Source organism: Triturus cristatus, chromosome 9 (genome assembly GCF_964204655.1).
Source record: "Triturus cristatus chromosome 9, aTriCri1.1, whole genome shotgun sequence".
Taxonomy (NCBI): Eukaryota; Metazoa; Chordata; class Amphibia; order Caudata; family Salamandridae; genus Triturus; species Triturus cristatus.
In genome coordinates this window covers 192,072,008-192,088,925 of record NC_140592.1, presented here as the reverse complement: position 1 = coordinate 192,088,925, position 16,918 = coordinate 192,072,008, and the positions used below count along the sequence as shown (strand labels likewise).

Below are 16,918 nucleotides of genomic sequence, written 5' to 3'. Positions count from 1 at the left end.
AATGGCCTAAGGATAAACCAATGAGCGAATTTAGAACTAATGCACCCTCACCTATTGTGATAGTACAATATGAAGCAGTAATTACCTTGTTAAATGGCAGAGTACCCCTAAAGGTTTGGATTGGCTAAAGATTAAAACAACTACCCAAGACCCGAAGGAAACTGTGCATGAATATTAAGGAAGCAAGATGAACTCTTTATAGTTTCTGGCTAGGATTAGTTAGGTCCTTTAGATTAAGATAGAGATGAAATCCTTTGTGAAGCACGATGTTATTTTGTGTGGTAATTCTAACCAAATGTTCTTAATATTTCTGTTAAACTTATTTGACTAACCATAATAAAAATACAGACTAATCTCTTAATGAGAAAATACCTCATCATTGACTGTATATTAAATTCTAGAAGTTGATGATCTGTTAAGAAATGTATTTGGGTTGTGCTCCATTCTAACATGGTGGCAAAGATTCATCGACCTGAAGAAGAAATTGGTGTGGAAATTGGAGATTCTCTTACTAATATTCAAGGTGGAGCTGTTTATAAAAATTTGGGGATTTCGCCGCTAGCAATTTCATGCAGCTCAATGTCAAAATTAAGAATACTGACATTGTTTTTAGTTCTCCATGCATGAACATGTGCTCTCACTTTTGAGGGATACTGTGTTTTTCAAGGGTCTTGGAGCCCGCTAATTGCTTTCCATTCATGGGCTTCATTGGCAATCATGTACTGCCTTCTAATGGGCAGTGCTAGCCGGATTTACAATCCTCTTCTTTTGGCTGAAGCAAGGTCCAAGTACCGATTGCTTCATCTCTATAGAGGTCCTTTCACTGCTGGCGCTCTGATTTGGGCGCTGATTTTTGTATTTCTTGATCCCCTCCCGCCACCCTGTCAGTGTTACTCTTTCCTCATTCACCCCGACCATGTAACTTCTTCACCTCCGTCCCTGCCCATTTTGCTTCTGCACCTCCCACCCCCGTGTTGCTTCTTTCCCTCCAACCCTGTGTTGCTTCTTTCCCTCCCACCCCCGAAATAAATTAAGTGATATTTTCTATTTTTTCTCCACACTATTAAATGGCACCAGATTGATGGGAGATGTCTTTTTGCTTCTCATATCTGGGTAGCAAGGCACTTTGTATATTAAACTTCTTGCAATTTTACATAAGGAGGCCAAACTTCTTCTGAGTCTTGATCTTACCCAGTGTGAGAGTATTGTATAATATATCTGATAGAGACTCTAGCTGCAGGTTCCTTAACTTGGAATTCTCCCCAGATGCCAGACTTTATCCAGAGAACTTTTTCACAGCAGTACATCTGTGCGTTGGTAGAGGGCATCGAGCGACTCCGTAGCAACGTCGACCACTGAATGTGATGTGGACGGAGCCAATATAAGCCTTCCCCTGACAAGCTGACATCAGTTTCTTCTTTTCGATGCTTCAACGCGGATCCGGTAACGGTACGTCTGGCTGCTTTTTGGACTACTTCGACTTCTCGTCAACAGAACAGTGTGCCTTTTCTACCTGTCTTCAGGCTTCAAGCCTTGTGGGTCCTTTTAGTGGACAAATGTTGGGCACAGACCCTCACTCTATTTCATGGGTACTCGCAAACATTTGCCCCATGCCACAATGTACGGTCTGTGGTGTGTCCGAGGGCCACATTGATTCCAGCAGTTTGGCGGTAGGGGACTGGGTGGTCAGGAATAGTGTAAGGAGGTCAAAGAAAAGATTAAATTAATGGGCAAGCATTTATTTGCATGTTAATAAATGCTGCCCGTTTATTTAACATGGTTTTTCTGACTATTAGAGCTCAACAACTAAACATCAGCCTCTGCTCATCAGGGGGGCCGCATGTAAAGTACAAGAGGGCCACAAGCGTCCCCCGGGCCATACTTTGAGTATAGCTGCTCTATTTGTATGTTGTGCCTGGGAGTGCACCACGATGCCAATGAATGCGACTCCTGCCGTCCGCTTTATCTGAAGGTGCTTAGGGAATGTCGAATGAAGCTCCTAGTGGCCCAGCTGTCGAAGGCTTCCCAGTCCTCCTGTCATTCTCGATCTCTCACTCACTCCACAGCCTGTTCGTGGGACCGTTCCCAAAGCCATTCCCATCGACGTCCTGAGGCAAGTCTGAGCACTGGTGGTCAAAGTTGCAGCCTCTTTCGACTTCACCGCCTGAGGTCTCTTCTCCCGCTCTGGTTGCAGAGTCATTCCTTAGGTCTACCCGGTGCCTCCTTTCCTTCCCTGGTGCTGGAGCAACTATGACCCAGATGCCAGAATATTATCATTCTCTTCATCTTATCTTTGGGTCTTCACCTTCCCCTGGTGCGCCTGTGGGCCCCAAGGAGGTGAGGAGTGCCTTGACTGTATCCACACTATTGAGTTCACCCTCGGCTTCAGTTGTGCCTTGTGATCCGATTATCTAATCCGTTGCAGCGTCTGTGCACAGCCCTTCGAGGTTCAAACTTTCTGCGCCTGTGCCCGATCAGCAGACACCGACTACGCTATTGGCACCACACCACTTTCTTCTCCTGACACCGCTTGATGTCGGGTACGGCATCGGTAATGGCGTCCAACTTGTACACCATCACTCCGCTCTCTGTGGTTCTCTTTGGTTATTCATTCGGAGGAATGTGTTATGGGAGATGATGGTGCATAGTTGGCGTCCACGCACCCAATGGCTGATAGTATTCCTCTAGCATCTGCCCTCCCCCGGCCTTGATTCGGAGGTGAGCTCCTGATTAGCAGACATGCTCAAGTAGTAGTCCAGGATTTCTTGAGCACTTTTCCTCACTTGGTGATGTGCCTAAGAGATCAAAAATCATGTAGATAATCTTTTGGAATTTCCAGATACTTAATCTACCTATGCTACTCTGCTTTTGTTCACATCCTCAGTGCCGGCCTCATCTCATTTTATGTCTTGGTAAACAGTCCTATTGCCTTCCCAAGTTTTCACCAAGGTAATAGATATTTCGGCGTTGAAGTTTCAGGAAGGAATCAAGGAAGTGTTTCCCATTTCTGGTCAGATGCTACAGTTCTTCTGAATGTTGCTGTCCACTGCCAAGCCTAGATCCAGTCACTCTATCCTGGACTTGTCTCTTTCCAGGCGAACCGCATGTCTGACCAGTGGCTTCCTTCTAAGGTCTTCTGACAGGTTGAAGTTCCATTTCTCCTCAAAGGTTCCTGAGTCACAGTTCATTTTCCCAGGAGCAAAGTCATATCCACTGCCTTCTAGAAGAACATATCCGAGCTCACTAGGAGGAAGATACTTGAGCCTTGGCCTTTAGAGTGATAGGGTTCCAGAATTCGTACTGGATAATTGACAGCAAAAGTTGCAGGAGTTTTTGCCTCATCCTTGATTTTGAAAGGCCAACTCTTTTGTTCATTCGATACATTGTAAGCTGAAATCTATGCAGAGGTTAATCCTGATGATTCAGCCAAGGGAATGATGAGGTTGCCTACATTCATATTCTGGTAGGGAAATGAATGAATCTCCTGCGGTTTCATTACTGTAACCTCATCATTCAGTTGTGGGTTCTGTCTATAGGCCTGATGTCTGCTCCTCATGTTGGGTGCTTTGGTGAGTCAGTTCCCAAGCAATGCAGTTTGGGATTTTTTTCATACTTAGAAGATAGGTTGATCCAATTTCCTTCCAGGGACTTCGTTTTGGTGGGCAGGAACTATGTGTGTTATATGCTGAAAATAAATGATCTGCTTGGGAGTTGCATTTGGAACCAGCAGAGGATGTGGAGTTCTTTGGGACGTGATTCTGTGCCAATTAAGGAATGATCGTCCTCCTAAACTGCAATATCAAGGAGCCTCAGGAGCATGTTTTCTCTATCATGAGGCAGTTTATTTCCAATCCTCTGTCTCAACTAAGTTTCAAGGGAACATTGCAGAAGTGAAGTTTGGGATGTCACGATCCAGGAACTTTCTCAGCTTGGAAAAAACTGTTGCAGCAGTATCGGCATTTGAGAGTGCAATTTCTCTGGCACCTGCCATCATACAAGCTCCCCTCTTGTGGTTGGACCTTAAAAATCTCTAAGTATGTGCTTATGCTCCTTCATATAGCTATTTTCTGATATTTATCATGGTCATGATTGTGTACTCCTCTAGGGTTAAAGAGTCTAGGGGTAGTTGAAGTCAGAATCCAATTTCCAAGGTAGAATTTAGAACTAAATTAGTTGGCCCAGTCGGGGTTTCCTACTCAGGTGTTGGCTTTGGTCTGGGAGGTTTAGCTTCAGCATTCTACATCTGTTAGATGGGTTGTCACCTGAATATCCTTGCACTGGTGGAATGATTCATCTTCCATTTCACAGTGGATTGTTTCCATCACTCAGTGCAGTGGTTTTCAGCAGTGTATAATAGGTAGAGGCAGGAAGCCTCCGCAGGAGTTTTCTAATCTAAGCAAAAGGCTGGAAAGCATACAGTGTTATCGGTTTCAGTTCTTGATCTATTTGGGCATCCATGTGAATGCTCTCATGCATCAGTTCTGTTCCACCTCCGAAGTCATAGGTGTTGGCGAGGTAGTTGTCCAGTCTTTTCCCTGCCTAATAGGTCGTCTTTTAAGCTTTACTGCTTTCTCACTCTGTAGTTTTTGCACAGACTCAAAGCAGTTCTGTTTGAGCCAGCTTGGCCTTACCCCTTGTTGTTTCGTCTGCTCTTTTGCACGATCTGATCAAGCATTGAGTGAATACTACTACCCATTAATTCTCCTCACTGTTTTCCCGATCTCTCCACTGAGGTCCTGGATTGATTTTATTTGGTTGAGTGGTGGTTGGCCTGTCGGTTTGTATTTCCAGGGACTGCTCCGGGATTTAACTCTTGCAACGCAGGCTTCCAGGTGCCTCTCTTCCCTTCTTTGCAAATCACATTTAAGCGAATTTGCCTCCATATGTTGTAGTCTGTGAAACATTTACTTCTTAGCTGGCGAATGTTTATCTTTTACTTTAGTCAGGCCTTCTTTGCATACCTCACATAAGGATTATGTTACATTTGGGGGTCCTCTTTCTCCTATTGAGTATCCTTTGCACACCTCTACTACACATTAGCTGTGTTGGTGCTAGTATATTGTTTTAGGTATTGTTTTAGGTAGCGATTGCCTGCTGAAATGGTCTCTTCTGGAAATCTAGATATGCCAGGTGTGGATTTCAGCCTTTGGGTTCCATTTTTGCGTCTCCACATTAGCTACCCCATATCCTTTGTTTAGGGATTAGGGTTTAGGGATTAGGATAGGTTTCCTGACCTTAAGGGGCAAGGGCTTCCTAATCAAGTATTAGTTGATTACATTTGTGTATCACTGCAGACTCTGTTATGGGTGGACAGATAGTGCTGAGTTTTGGATTAAAGATTCTCAGTTGGTTCTGGTTGAGTGTTACTTCAACGGTTGGGTGCTATTTTTAAAATTCTGCATGGGTGCGTTTTCAGGTATCTGTCTCGTACTGTTGGCATGTGTTTTTTGGACGATCCACCTTTGCTTTGGTTTCTTTATTCCTTAAGAAGATATGACTGGAATAAGGAAATGCATAAAGAGCTAGGGCTTTAATGATTAACCAGTAATTCCATTACTCTGATTATTTTCTTTCTCGTTCAAGTCATGGTCTCTCCCTCTTTTCCGGATGGTTTCTGAAACTGATTGATATGGGGTTTGAGGATATTTCAGTCTGTCTTCTGGGTAGGCTGTCCTGTTATACACCTCCTAGGAGGCATGGACACCGATAAAGGAACACTTTTGGGAAGCACAAAGGGGTAGTGAAAGGGAGGCGGACGCACCTCAAATTGTCATGATTGGAACACGAATACGTGGACTCGATTGGTGGAATAGCTGGTCTGTAATTAAAGCCTTGCCACCAATCTCCAAAATCGTAAACTTCTTAGATCTGCATAATACGCTCATGAGGATCTCACTGGCTTGCTTTTGCATTTTCTCATCCTTTAAAAAATAGAAATCGGGACATTGATAATTAGGTGGGTATGTCACTTGGGTTACAGCAACTGTTTCATGGAGCAGAGCTACAGAATCCATGCCTATTTCGAGTTTTTGCTATTCTACTGAGCAGTGCTGCACAATATATACGCAAACTAAAACTTGAGTCCTGCTGTTCAATCAGCCCTCAGAAGTATTTCATTTAGTGCCCTGCAATATATATCCAATATTAGATCGAAATAGTGTTTACACAAGGAAGTAATATTGATCCTAGCTGTTAAATGCACATCAGTGGCAATCATAAATCCCACCTCATTCTCTCTCTCCTCACTGAAAGAAATTAGACAATTTGAAAGTCAGACACCCTCCGTTTTTAAACCCCCACTGTTGTAAAAAAAATCCCATACACGGAACATATGAAACACTATAATGCCAGGTCCAAGTACTATCCCCTCTCGACATTTTTAAGGAGGCATCTGTATCCTTTTGTTTTTTTCTATCCTTTAAGTTTTGATGAAACTCCACTCAGACACCCCATAGGGAGTTGCCCCCCCAAGCCGAGGAAGAATTCACAAAGACCACCTTGATGAGGCACGAGACTTTTTGCTGTGCTCCCTCCCCCGAATATGACCCTTTGACCTAGGTTTGTCCTATCCTGCTTTCGTTCCCACTTACCTTCTAACCCAGCCATCCTACAGCTGATCAGTCTCCCCCCTTCTGTCCTCTAATTGTCCTCCTTGCACCTTGTACACCATTGTGAGGGTGTACCACAGTTAACTTATTTGAGGTAAAGAGCGCTGATGTCTAGTTAACGCTTTGTAAAACTACTTATAAATTAATAAACCCAACTACCAATGCAGCCATAAGATATCCACCAACCTATGTCCACGACCCATCATTGCCAAACGAAACAATGTGTTCCCTCAAGCTAAAACACATACAAGGCCACCATACAAAGTACACACACTCAGATTGCTTGCACACATTTCTCGTTAAAGTATATATACTAGGATTTAATCACTAGGGACATGTAGACCAAGAAGCGGAAAAAGGACGGGTAACCGGACACTCGCGCACATTGTGACCGGACTGTCCGTGCCACGTGACAGAACTGCAATACTCTAAAGTGAACAATTAGATGAACATTTTCTATTGTACATTCTCCTAATTATCGTATAAATAATTTATGTAATAACAAGTAAAATGACCCCTGATGGAAGCCTGAATTATTTAAAAATGATCAAGTATTTATAAGATGGCACTTGGTCTGCATTTGTTTGTTGTAAATGGAGGGACACGTATGACTCGGCTTCTCACTTGTGTGGCAGGGCGTAGCAGCATGCAGTGAGTTGGTAATCTGTTGTGAAGGCCTGCGGAGGACTACATAAAGTGTAGTTTGTGTAGAATTTTAAATCTGTGTTCGATATTACACCTTTATCATATCAAGCAAGCTCCCATTGCATCAGGAAATTGTTTTGAAAGTAAGCATGAATTACAAATAATAAAATAAAGGCCACTTTTTAAGTATTTCCCTTGATTTAATACATTCACTTTAAAAACGGAGATCTAAGTTGTTTCCAATTCTGTTTAGCCCACCCGAGGGAAAAAGCAGCTTCTTTCTGTGTTCCTCAAAAGGTTCAGAAAGTTTATCGGAACAATATAAAAAAAACACATCGGGTACCAGGAAAGCCTCTATGAACAGATGTAGTTCTAAAAGCCCATTTGGTACAAATGTTTCTGTTGTGACTAGCCGAGTTAAATTTAAAAAAAAGCGGAACCAGTGAATTCGAGTCCCTTCAGTGGCAAATTACCAGTACCCCATTTAACCTGCTCAGTTAAAACCCCTTTGCGTGAAGTGCACTAGCTCACGCCCATGTGAGCAGAGTGCTGACCTGGGGATGGCTGGGACATTATGCCGTGTCTTTGGACCTCCAGTATTTAAACCTAGAATCAATCTTTTGAGGTTCATTAAAACAAGCAGTAATAGGAGGTCACCAGAGAAAATACGAGTGGCCTTCAAATGCAAGGGAATCCAACACTGCTCTTTTCTGTCAAGGCTCTTAAAACAGACCAATATTGCGCTTTTCTTAATAGGTTTCTGTCTTTAGGGACACCAGTGTGCTTCCGAATGAAATGCAGTCACGCTCCAAGCGAGGACCGTATGGGAGGAAATTAGGACTCTACACTAAAAAAAAATCTAAAGTGTGAAAGGTATAAAGTGGCTTTTTTGCCAGTCATCGGTGCCTTTCGTGCTACCATACACTTGGATATGGAACCAATAACCTTCGCTATAGCAACCCCCCTTAACAACAAATTATTTGAAACCACTGGATTTTTTCATTCTTTATATAGAACACATTCTAATCCAGCCATAGTCGTTGACGTGAGTTTACTCAATCATCTACTACCAGGCCGCTATGCCTTGGTCACACTGTGAAGGATAATCGTTGATTAGTAGACACTAAAAAAACATTTTTGTTGGTTTAGCAACGTTTCACCAGAATAGTGGCAAGTAAAGAAAAATTTTGATTTGTCGTCAATTTCTCGTATTTACAGTGTAGACTTGTCAAGCTATCAATATTTCAATTGCTTATTAGTTATTGAAGAAACCAGAAGAGCAGTAATGATACAGCTTATATAGCATTCTTATGAGGCATAACCCACTACTTGAAAATTGTGTTGAATTAAATAAATGAAATCTAGCATATTCTCAACCTTCACTTGAAGAAATATTCCTTCTACATTTGAAAAGAGAATTAAAGGGAGAAGAGGTCCGGAGTTGAATGCAGACCAATTTTGGTAATCCGGGGTGGGTTGGCCTGTCATCTGATTGGACAATTGTTCAGTGTTGTTTTTCCTGCCTCTCTGATTCCAGAGAAAACCGGAAGTTTAGCTGATAATCGAACTAAAGTAACGGATTGTAATGTGCGGAAATCCAAATCAAGCATTTAACAATACCAAACTATGGCAGGCCATAGAGGAGAAAGTAATGTTGTGGCGGAAGGCCTCAGATTTAACACAGTGCCTGTGTCAAATTATGTGCATTTCAGTGAGGTGACATGGAGACTTTTTGAAAGTGAAAACCACGTTCATGTTTGTTAAACTCCCAAATGGCTTTCTGGGTTTCTGTGGTAAACTAAAGCATTTGTTTAAGAGGCTTAAAAACAGTGTGGTGTAGATAAAGTGATTCCACAGTGTACCAAAAGCTCCATTCCCAAATATTTAGGAAAAAGGGCTAAAGTGATTTTAGGACACACATTCACATGAAGCTTGTTGCCTTGTTTAGCAGAAGCATCCTATTCACAATAGTTTGAGCTGTTCAAGGCCATCATGACACCAAATACTTATATGTAAAACTCAGAAGATAAATGCATTCTGCTGTGAGACTGGCAAAAGTAAGGTTAGGGAAGCTGGCGCAGGATGAATGTATAAAGTGATTCAGACATGTTATAAGATGGGTGGAAATAGTGGCAGCCTAGGCGTATGGTAGCATTTGCAATCAGCGGCTTACGTTTGATTGTGGTAGTGTTATATCTGGTTTGTCTGTGGCAGCAATGGTAGTGTGAGAGAGGAAGTTGGTGATGATTTTCATAGCATGTCCATTTAATGAGGATACCGAGCATGGTGAGGAACAGAAGACTGGTTCAAGATATAACGCTTCTGCACAGTAGGATGTGCAACCTTAGATCTGCTTATGGAACTATGCTTTGCAGCACAGTTTCCCATTACTGCCTGTCGAAGCATGTATTGCTGTATTGACTCTGGATAGTGCTTTGTAAATTGATAGTCTTAGATGTGAAATGCTGGAAAGTGCGATTGCTTTTGGAATTTTATCCTTGGACGAATTTCCATCTGTCAGTGTATATTTCAGGTAGGGTTTTCACTAGGAAAAAGGTTTGGCCATAAGATATGATAATGGCTGCTTTTATTGCAGATTCCAGACCCTGTTGGGCTGTAGGTTTGATGCAAACATGCCAAGTGGTGTCCTTGGTATAAATCCTAATTTATAAATATGTTTGTGTCAACTAGTGCCATTAGCTACCAGCGGATTTGTGGCCTCCATCTGCTTCCATCTGGTAGAAGGCTGCTCCATCCAATCTAGCATTGGATCAACCCCACAGAATTTTTTTTTTAATAACTAATGTTTACTATATGCTAATAGAAAATAGTTTCTGATGTAAGTGCTATAAGTGACCACATGTTTTCCTTAATTATATAAATATACCAGTCGTCCTATTTGGATAATTTTAAGTGGCTTCTTATGATTTGCTTGAGCTTTATATCTAATCGCTGTTTAATTATTGTAGAACGATTATATGGAATTAGCGAGTCCAGCTTAGCGGTCTCTCTGGCCCTTGCTTCTTCCAGACTTTTTTGCCCCCATGTAAATCTGTCATACATGTGCAATATGCTAGTGAACATATTTCAGAGGTTGTCTCGTACCCATTTTATAATCGGTGGCTTTTTTGGTGATTCTGGATGCATCTTTTCCTATTGAGATTCTGCCAATGCTAGGGTGATGTTTACCTAATTCCTAATTCTTTATTGAAAAAGGGCAATCGGAAACAGTCTTGCCACCAACCACATGCCGCAGCCAACCTTGGGTCAAACCAAGTGGCTTAGTAGCCCATATGTCATTTGCCTGGGGAAGAGAGGAGGAGGCCATCAGAAAACATTCCTCCCACCAAGTAGCACCTTCTCGACTGTTCTGCCTGGTGACTGCCCTATAACAAATAAAAGGGAGCCTCCTTTCCAGAATCTGCCGTTCTCAAACGCAGGGATGTTGCAAACGCAGGGAGGTTGCATTGGCTTAATGCCTCTGAGACTGTACCACAAACCCCAGCCTTTTGCCTCAACTGTACAGTTCTCAACTTTTTCCTGGAAACCTATGTATCAACTTCATGCTTTTTCTAGGCACACCCCCTTGCAAGCCATCCCTGACAAACTATGGACCAGAAAAATGTCCAATATTACCATGATTCATTAGCAATTAGCATTTTGCCAGACTGCCATTGTAATGATTATTAATTTCCAAGTTGCATTGCCACTGATTCCAACCTATCTGTCCAGTGAGCTGCTTGGTAACAGTGAAGAAGAATATGTTGAAGCGGCACAAAAAGCACCCATTTAGTGGTTTAGCAACAGATGCTGGCATTGTGCTACGTACTGAAATGGGAAAGAACCGCTCATACTTTCCAGAGCTGTGGACTGTGTATTGAAGAAAGTAGTGTTTTCTTCGCACCTATCCTAAGTGGCAGTCAGCTGAAGAATCCTGGGTCAATTATGCACGCCCAATATATAATCCCTTGACTGCATTTTCTAGTTTTTGGTTGGTGCTTAAGAAATTATGCATGCTTACTTTACATACAGTCTGGGAGTCCTAGTTTGCCACTTCTCTTTTAGCAGATTTAAGCTTTTATGTGCGTCTTTATACTATTAAAAGTATGTCAAAGAATGTCTTCTGTACATGGATGATCTTTGTAGTAAGGTAGTCATTTATGGCCAAAATTCATTTACTTGAAGGTTTAATCCTTTTCGTATCCCGTCGTCCTTGTTTATAGTAACTGATATCGCTGCAGTTACATGCCAAAAGTCGCATGGGGAACATTTGAGCCTGGCCACCTTTTTGAAATCTTCTGATTGCCACGTTGGATATGTCCCATTTGAACTCTGTTACTGGCAATATAGCTGGTCAAAGCCATTGAGCTAATAATGGGCTGTGTTCTGTTAACAGTAAAGATTAGTCACAGGTGAATTCCAGAAGAGATCTGATGTCCAGGATCAGCCATAGTAGGTGTTCATTTGTGTTTGGAGATATTGATAATTGGCAGGCCTGCTAGTGTAATGGAAACAGAAGTCTGTTTTATGAACAAATGCAGTCAGCTCTGGTTAGAAATGTTATGTTATCAGATTTATAAAGCGCATGGCTGCCCCAGCGACTGGGCGTCCTAGCACTAAATCCGCAGCAAAAGACAGCAAGGAGGGGGAGACGGCTGCCTGGGGAGGAATCAGGGGAAAAGCCAGATCTTGATGGCCTTCCTAATTACCTTGAGATCCTGAAGGTTCCTGATGGTGCTAGGGAGAGCTTGCCAAAGAGACCCCGTTAGAGCACGCAAGGAACGTCCTCCCGCCCGTGCTCTCTTAGAACGGGGGGTGCACACCAAATGTTGGTGTGATCAGTGGATGTCACGTTCTGGCTTATAGGGAGTAAGAAGGTTGGTTAGAATGGGGGGGCTGGGGGGGGGTCCTGGCCATGAAAGATTATGTGAGCAATGCACAGGGATTTGAACTTGACTCTTTTTTTTTTTTCTACCGGAAGCCAATGTAATTTCCGCAGGTAGTTAGATGTAGAGCAGGACCGCAGGAGGGCAAAGGTGGAGCAAGCTGTTGCATTTTGCACCCTGGGGGACTGCATGAAATTCCTTGATGAAATTGGTGTACATGCACAAAGAGAAGCCCCAGATAATGCATGAACAAGTTCCACCCCATGTAAAGTTCGAGTTTTACAGCACAGATTCTCTGTAAATCAAAAGTTTCATGATTATATAGAAATAATGAACTTTGTCAATTAGAAATCAAAATATGTGGTGCCACAGAAGAGCATAAACTTCAACTATATTCTCTTATCTGTTCGGAACATGTCTACTGAGGCTGTTTAGCGAAATAAAGAAAACTTCTCCTATGCCTTTGCAGAGCACATCACATCTAAACACTTATTATAATGTGGTTACTTTCTTTGAATTGTTGGTTTGGCGCCTTGCTTTTGAAGGCATTTGTTCCATTGTGTGAGTCACTTGTTGTTAAGACCGCTTCCAAGTGCCAGGAAATGGTTCTAATGTCCCCAGGCAGAATACTGTATCAGATAAAAAATATTCTAGTTAATTATATTATAACCACTTGTATAAATCGAAACGCATTAAATACTACTATGATTTTGTTGCTGATGGTCTGAGTTCGCTATAACGGCTGTTTTTTTTCCCTCTTATTAAACATAGTTGCTATCCTTCTGAAGGATGAGTACTTTATCAGCGGTGCTGGCTTACCAGGGCGGTTTAAAGCAGAAAAAGTGGAATTCCACTGGGGCCATAGCAATGCATCCGCAGGGTCTGAGCACAGCATTAATGGAAAGAGGTTCCCAGTAGAGGTAAGCAAATATTTGTATATATTCCACGTGAAGGCACATCTGACCTGCAATGTGATGCCTCGTTTAAATGTATGCTAGCGAGCCATTCTATCCCCTTTAATTTGTAAAGTATCCATTATGAGTCCAAGTCCACTGATGACCAAGGGGAAAAAAGCCAACATTCTTGAATGGATCCTCCCTTGCAAAAATGCCACTTAAAGGACACTAGATCTGAAGTGCCACAGTTTTATCACTGTATATCTAGATGGATATCTTGATAGCAGCTTTTATTTCCCACTTATTAAATAACTTCCAACATTAGCTACTCATTTATTGATTTTAGGTCCAAGTGCGGCCTCACAGGCATGTTCAAGGAAGAACTCCTCACTGTCCTGGAGTTGGCATCTTAAACATCAAACTTTCTAGGGATTGTGGGATGATGTCCTTGGAGTGGTGTGAGAAGGGTTTGAGGAGATGCAAGAGTTGGTATTCTAGAAGCCTAGCCTTGAGGAGCAAGGCTTTGTCGATGCCAGCGTTTCGTATTTGCAATAGGTTTCTGTTCAGTTGTTTATAATGCCATGAAAGATTTTTTTTACCGAAATGAAAACATTCTGAATAATTAAGTACAATTTAATGAACCTATATTAATTAAAGCAATTTTAGTTGAAGCAGTGCTTTGGAGGTTATTGGAAGAAAGCCAGAACTGCATTCTTACGAAGCATAACATATAACTGAAAATCAACCTACCATTTTTTTTTTAAATGTACATAGTCTTCATTTTTATGTCGCTGTTAGTCAATCCGCAATGCTTCGCTTCACCATCAGAGCTTAATAGCGGGGGTCTCCAAATAAATGAATCAAAGCATTTAAATTTTATGAGATGAATCTTTGATGGCCATAAATAATTTGATTTGATTCAATTGATTATGATTGCCCTTCCCAATGCAATTTGCAGTTAATTTAATCTCTAATTAGATAATTTTTACTGCTGGGCAGAAGTTTAGAGATGCAATTTCTGTCATCCTGTGAACACTGCGGACTTTTATTGCTTATTTTCAAATCTTGCACCAAAGTTATTTATAACACAGCTCTTAGCAGATTTGATGTTTTCTAGCAAAGGTCGAACATACATACCATTGTATTTTGTTTACTGTTCCCTGAATCTAGCATTGAACAGAAATGTATGTCTAGTGTTGTCCATCTGTGTGGCACCACCATTATTAAGCAAATTTAGTATGCAGAAAGAGACCATTTTGCTGCATTGCAATTTTTATTTTGCCCTTCATGAAGATGACGATGTACTGCGGTATTCAGATATAGTGAGACGATTATATGTCATTTGTCTGGGCATTTTATTCACCTACCTTCAAATAATGTAATTTCCGCAAAAAATAGATTTACCTTCCCAACTTTGAGTGCAGTGTTTCAAATGATGCCGCTTGAAGGTATTCCATACATGATGGTTTAAGTCCGTGCTTGTATTTGGTCAGTTTCCCCTTTTATTTTTACTGGTTAGATGGATATATTCTAGATAACGTGTGCACAGTTGTGGCTTGATTACTGTATAGTATTGTGGTACTAGTGCAACCGGCTACAGGAATGTACTGAAAGCTTTATTCTTATTTGGCAGGATACATCCAGAACTAGAGCCAACCTGTTTTTTTTGTTCCCCCTTACACAAAATGCGAGCTACGTGTTGCAGAGTTTTTGTGCTAAGTGATGGTCCTAGTATCTTGTGCCTCAATAGGGAATGTGAAAAGTACCTTATCGGCGATCATGTCTAACCAGCCTTATTTGGTGCAGAACAGTTTCTAAACTGCTGGCTTTATCTCGCCTCAAGTATTTATTATATTTTTGACTAATGAACTTTTGTAGCAAAAACATTTATGGAAGAGTGAGGAGAAAAAAAATCACTCAAATGCCACCTACTGATGCGGTGCTTGGAATAACGAGTCTTTTATGACGGCAAGGAATTACTTTCCAAATCCCTCAAATGCGTCTCCAGCCTGCGCTGTAATGCGGGAGGATGGCTCCTGTAATGCGAGACCACTCCATGTCAGCTTGCTCCTTTCTCGTCTTTAAACCTGTGTGAGAGACTCGTCCTTCAGCCAGTGTCATTCCTCATTTTGCCACTTCTAAAAAGAGCTGAATGACACACAACAATTTGCGAAGTGGAGTGATTAGATAAAGGGCAGCGATACCAAACTTACTTAGTGCTGATCTAGAAAGGGCACTCTCTGATGGGACATGTGCCAGAATAAAGGGTTCCATCGATCAGTTCTGGCTTGCTTGACATGCTGTGGACAATTGCCATACAGCAGTGTTCAAGACTACTGTTATGTGTGTGTGCCAGGGGCATGCACCGCTTGACATTACACAGGTGCCATAGTTAGAAATTACCGTTCCTCAGTTCCCTTCCCTTGTGGGCAGATCGGGCCATCTTTCTCATACCTTGAACCTTGTGCAGTGGATGAGGAGGTGTGCATACCACAGTCGGCAAGAAAGTGTGGAACAACCATGCTCTTGACTCGAACTACACATAGTAAGGAGGAATTACTTGATCCCTCTCATTTCTTAGTTATTCTAATATTGATGATTGAGATGGAAAACTGAAGCTTGGCGTGCAATAAATCTGTAAACTGAGTCCAGAAAAAATGTTGAAGGAAAAATATATCTTCATACAATAAGACATTTTACCGTCCCTGCATGCCTAATAAATTTGAAAGATTACCTTATTGCTGTAAACAAGTGAAAAGGGGCAAGGAATGCAATAGGCCAGGTCAATTGGAAATCATTCAACACATTAATATGAATCACACAAGAGATTGGGATTCTGACATGCAAACATACACTGGGGTAGAAAAAGCCTCTAGATTAGAGTGCTAATTTACAGAAATCGCCCAGTGTAAGATAGTGGGTTATTAATTGGGATGGATGCGAGTCCACCACAAGTAATAAGCCCGCAAACTTGTCAGTGTAGAACACAGTTTCAGGAATTTAAACCTGCTCAGCCCCTTGTACCAATGGCACATAGAGGACAGGCTAACCTTAGGAAAATCTGTAAAGTATTTAGCAGTAACAAAACGGTTAGCAAGTCAAAAAACAATAGAAATCCCAGAATCAATTTCTAACAGTAAAGAATACTTAAATGAGCAAAATGACATAAAGGTTTTCCCGATCAAATTAGGAAAACCATAAATATGAATTGTTGAATATGTAACATAAAATTGTGCCAAGAAAAAGTAAAGCACAATCAGTAGTCACTATTCATGGTCTTCCAGAATCTAGATGTGATACAAGGCTGACTGTGAAGGGCTGTTGGTCAGATGCACCAAGCAGGTCATCCCGTCAAAGATTTTACCTTCTAATTTATTCTCTGAAATGGACGTCCAAATTCTCCAGCAGGGCAAAGTTGCAGGCTAGTTCTGATGACGTCCTCACGAAACAGGATGTCCTTTAGATGAGGTCCCACTAAAGCTGTTGGTATTCGCAGGAAAAGGTAATAGCAGGAGAAATTCAAATTTTGTACTGCTTAAGTTTCAACTTTCAGAGTTTCCGGAGCCAATCCTCTTGGTCACGTTTAATACTCTCGTGGCCACAGAGACAACACTTCAGGGCTGGAGCTCACTCCAGCAGAGGCTACGAGAAAGGTCCAGTCCAGGTCCCATTGCTACTTGTCAGCTGGGTACTTCAGAAAAAAAGGCCTCTTGAAGCTTTTTATGTGCCTGTAACCGCACCGGTCGTCAGCTAGTTGATCCTTGGAGTTCATGTCATAATCCAGAGTAGAAGTGGGAGGAGTCCAGCCTTTCAGGTTGCCACACACATCTCAAACTTCAAGTTCAGTGTTCCGTTCTTCCTCTGGTCCATAGAGTGTTATGAT

General features: G+C 41.8%; 1 protein-coding gene across 6 annotated transcripts in view; it reads left to right on the top strand.

Annotated features, from left to right (window-relative positions):
* PTPRG (protein tyrosine phosphatase receptor type G) overlaps positions 1 to 16,918 on the top strand; it is a 1,080,885-nt gene that overhangs the window by 364,650 nt on the left and 699,317 nt on the right. For all 6 annotated transcript variants that reach the window (XM_085624730.1, XM_085624729.1, XM_085624728.1 and 3 more), the window contains exon 4: positions 12,911 to 13,059. In XM_085624730.1, the coding sequence (XP_085480856.1) occupies positions 12,911 to 13,059 (149 nt within the window). The remainder of the gene's footprint in view (positions 1 to 12,910; positions 13,060 to 16,918) is intronic.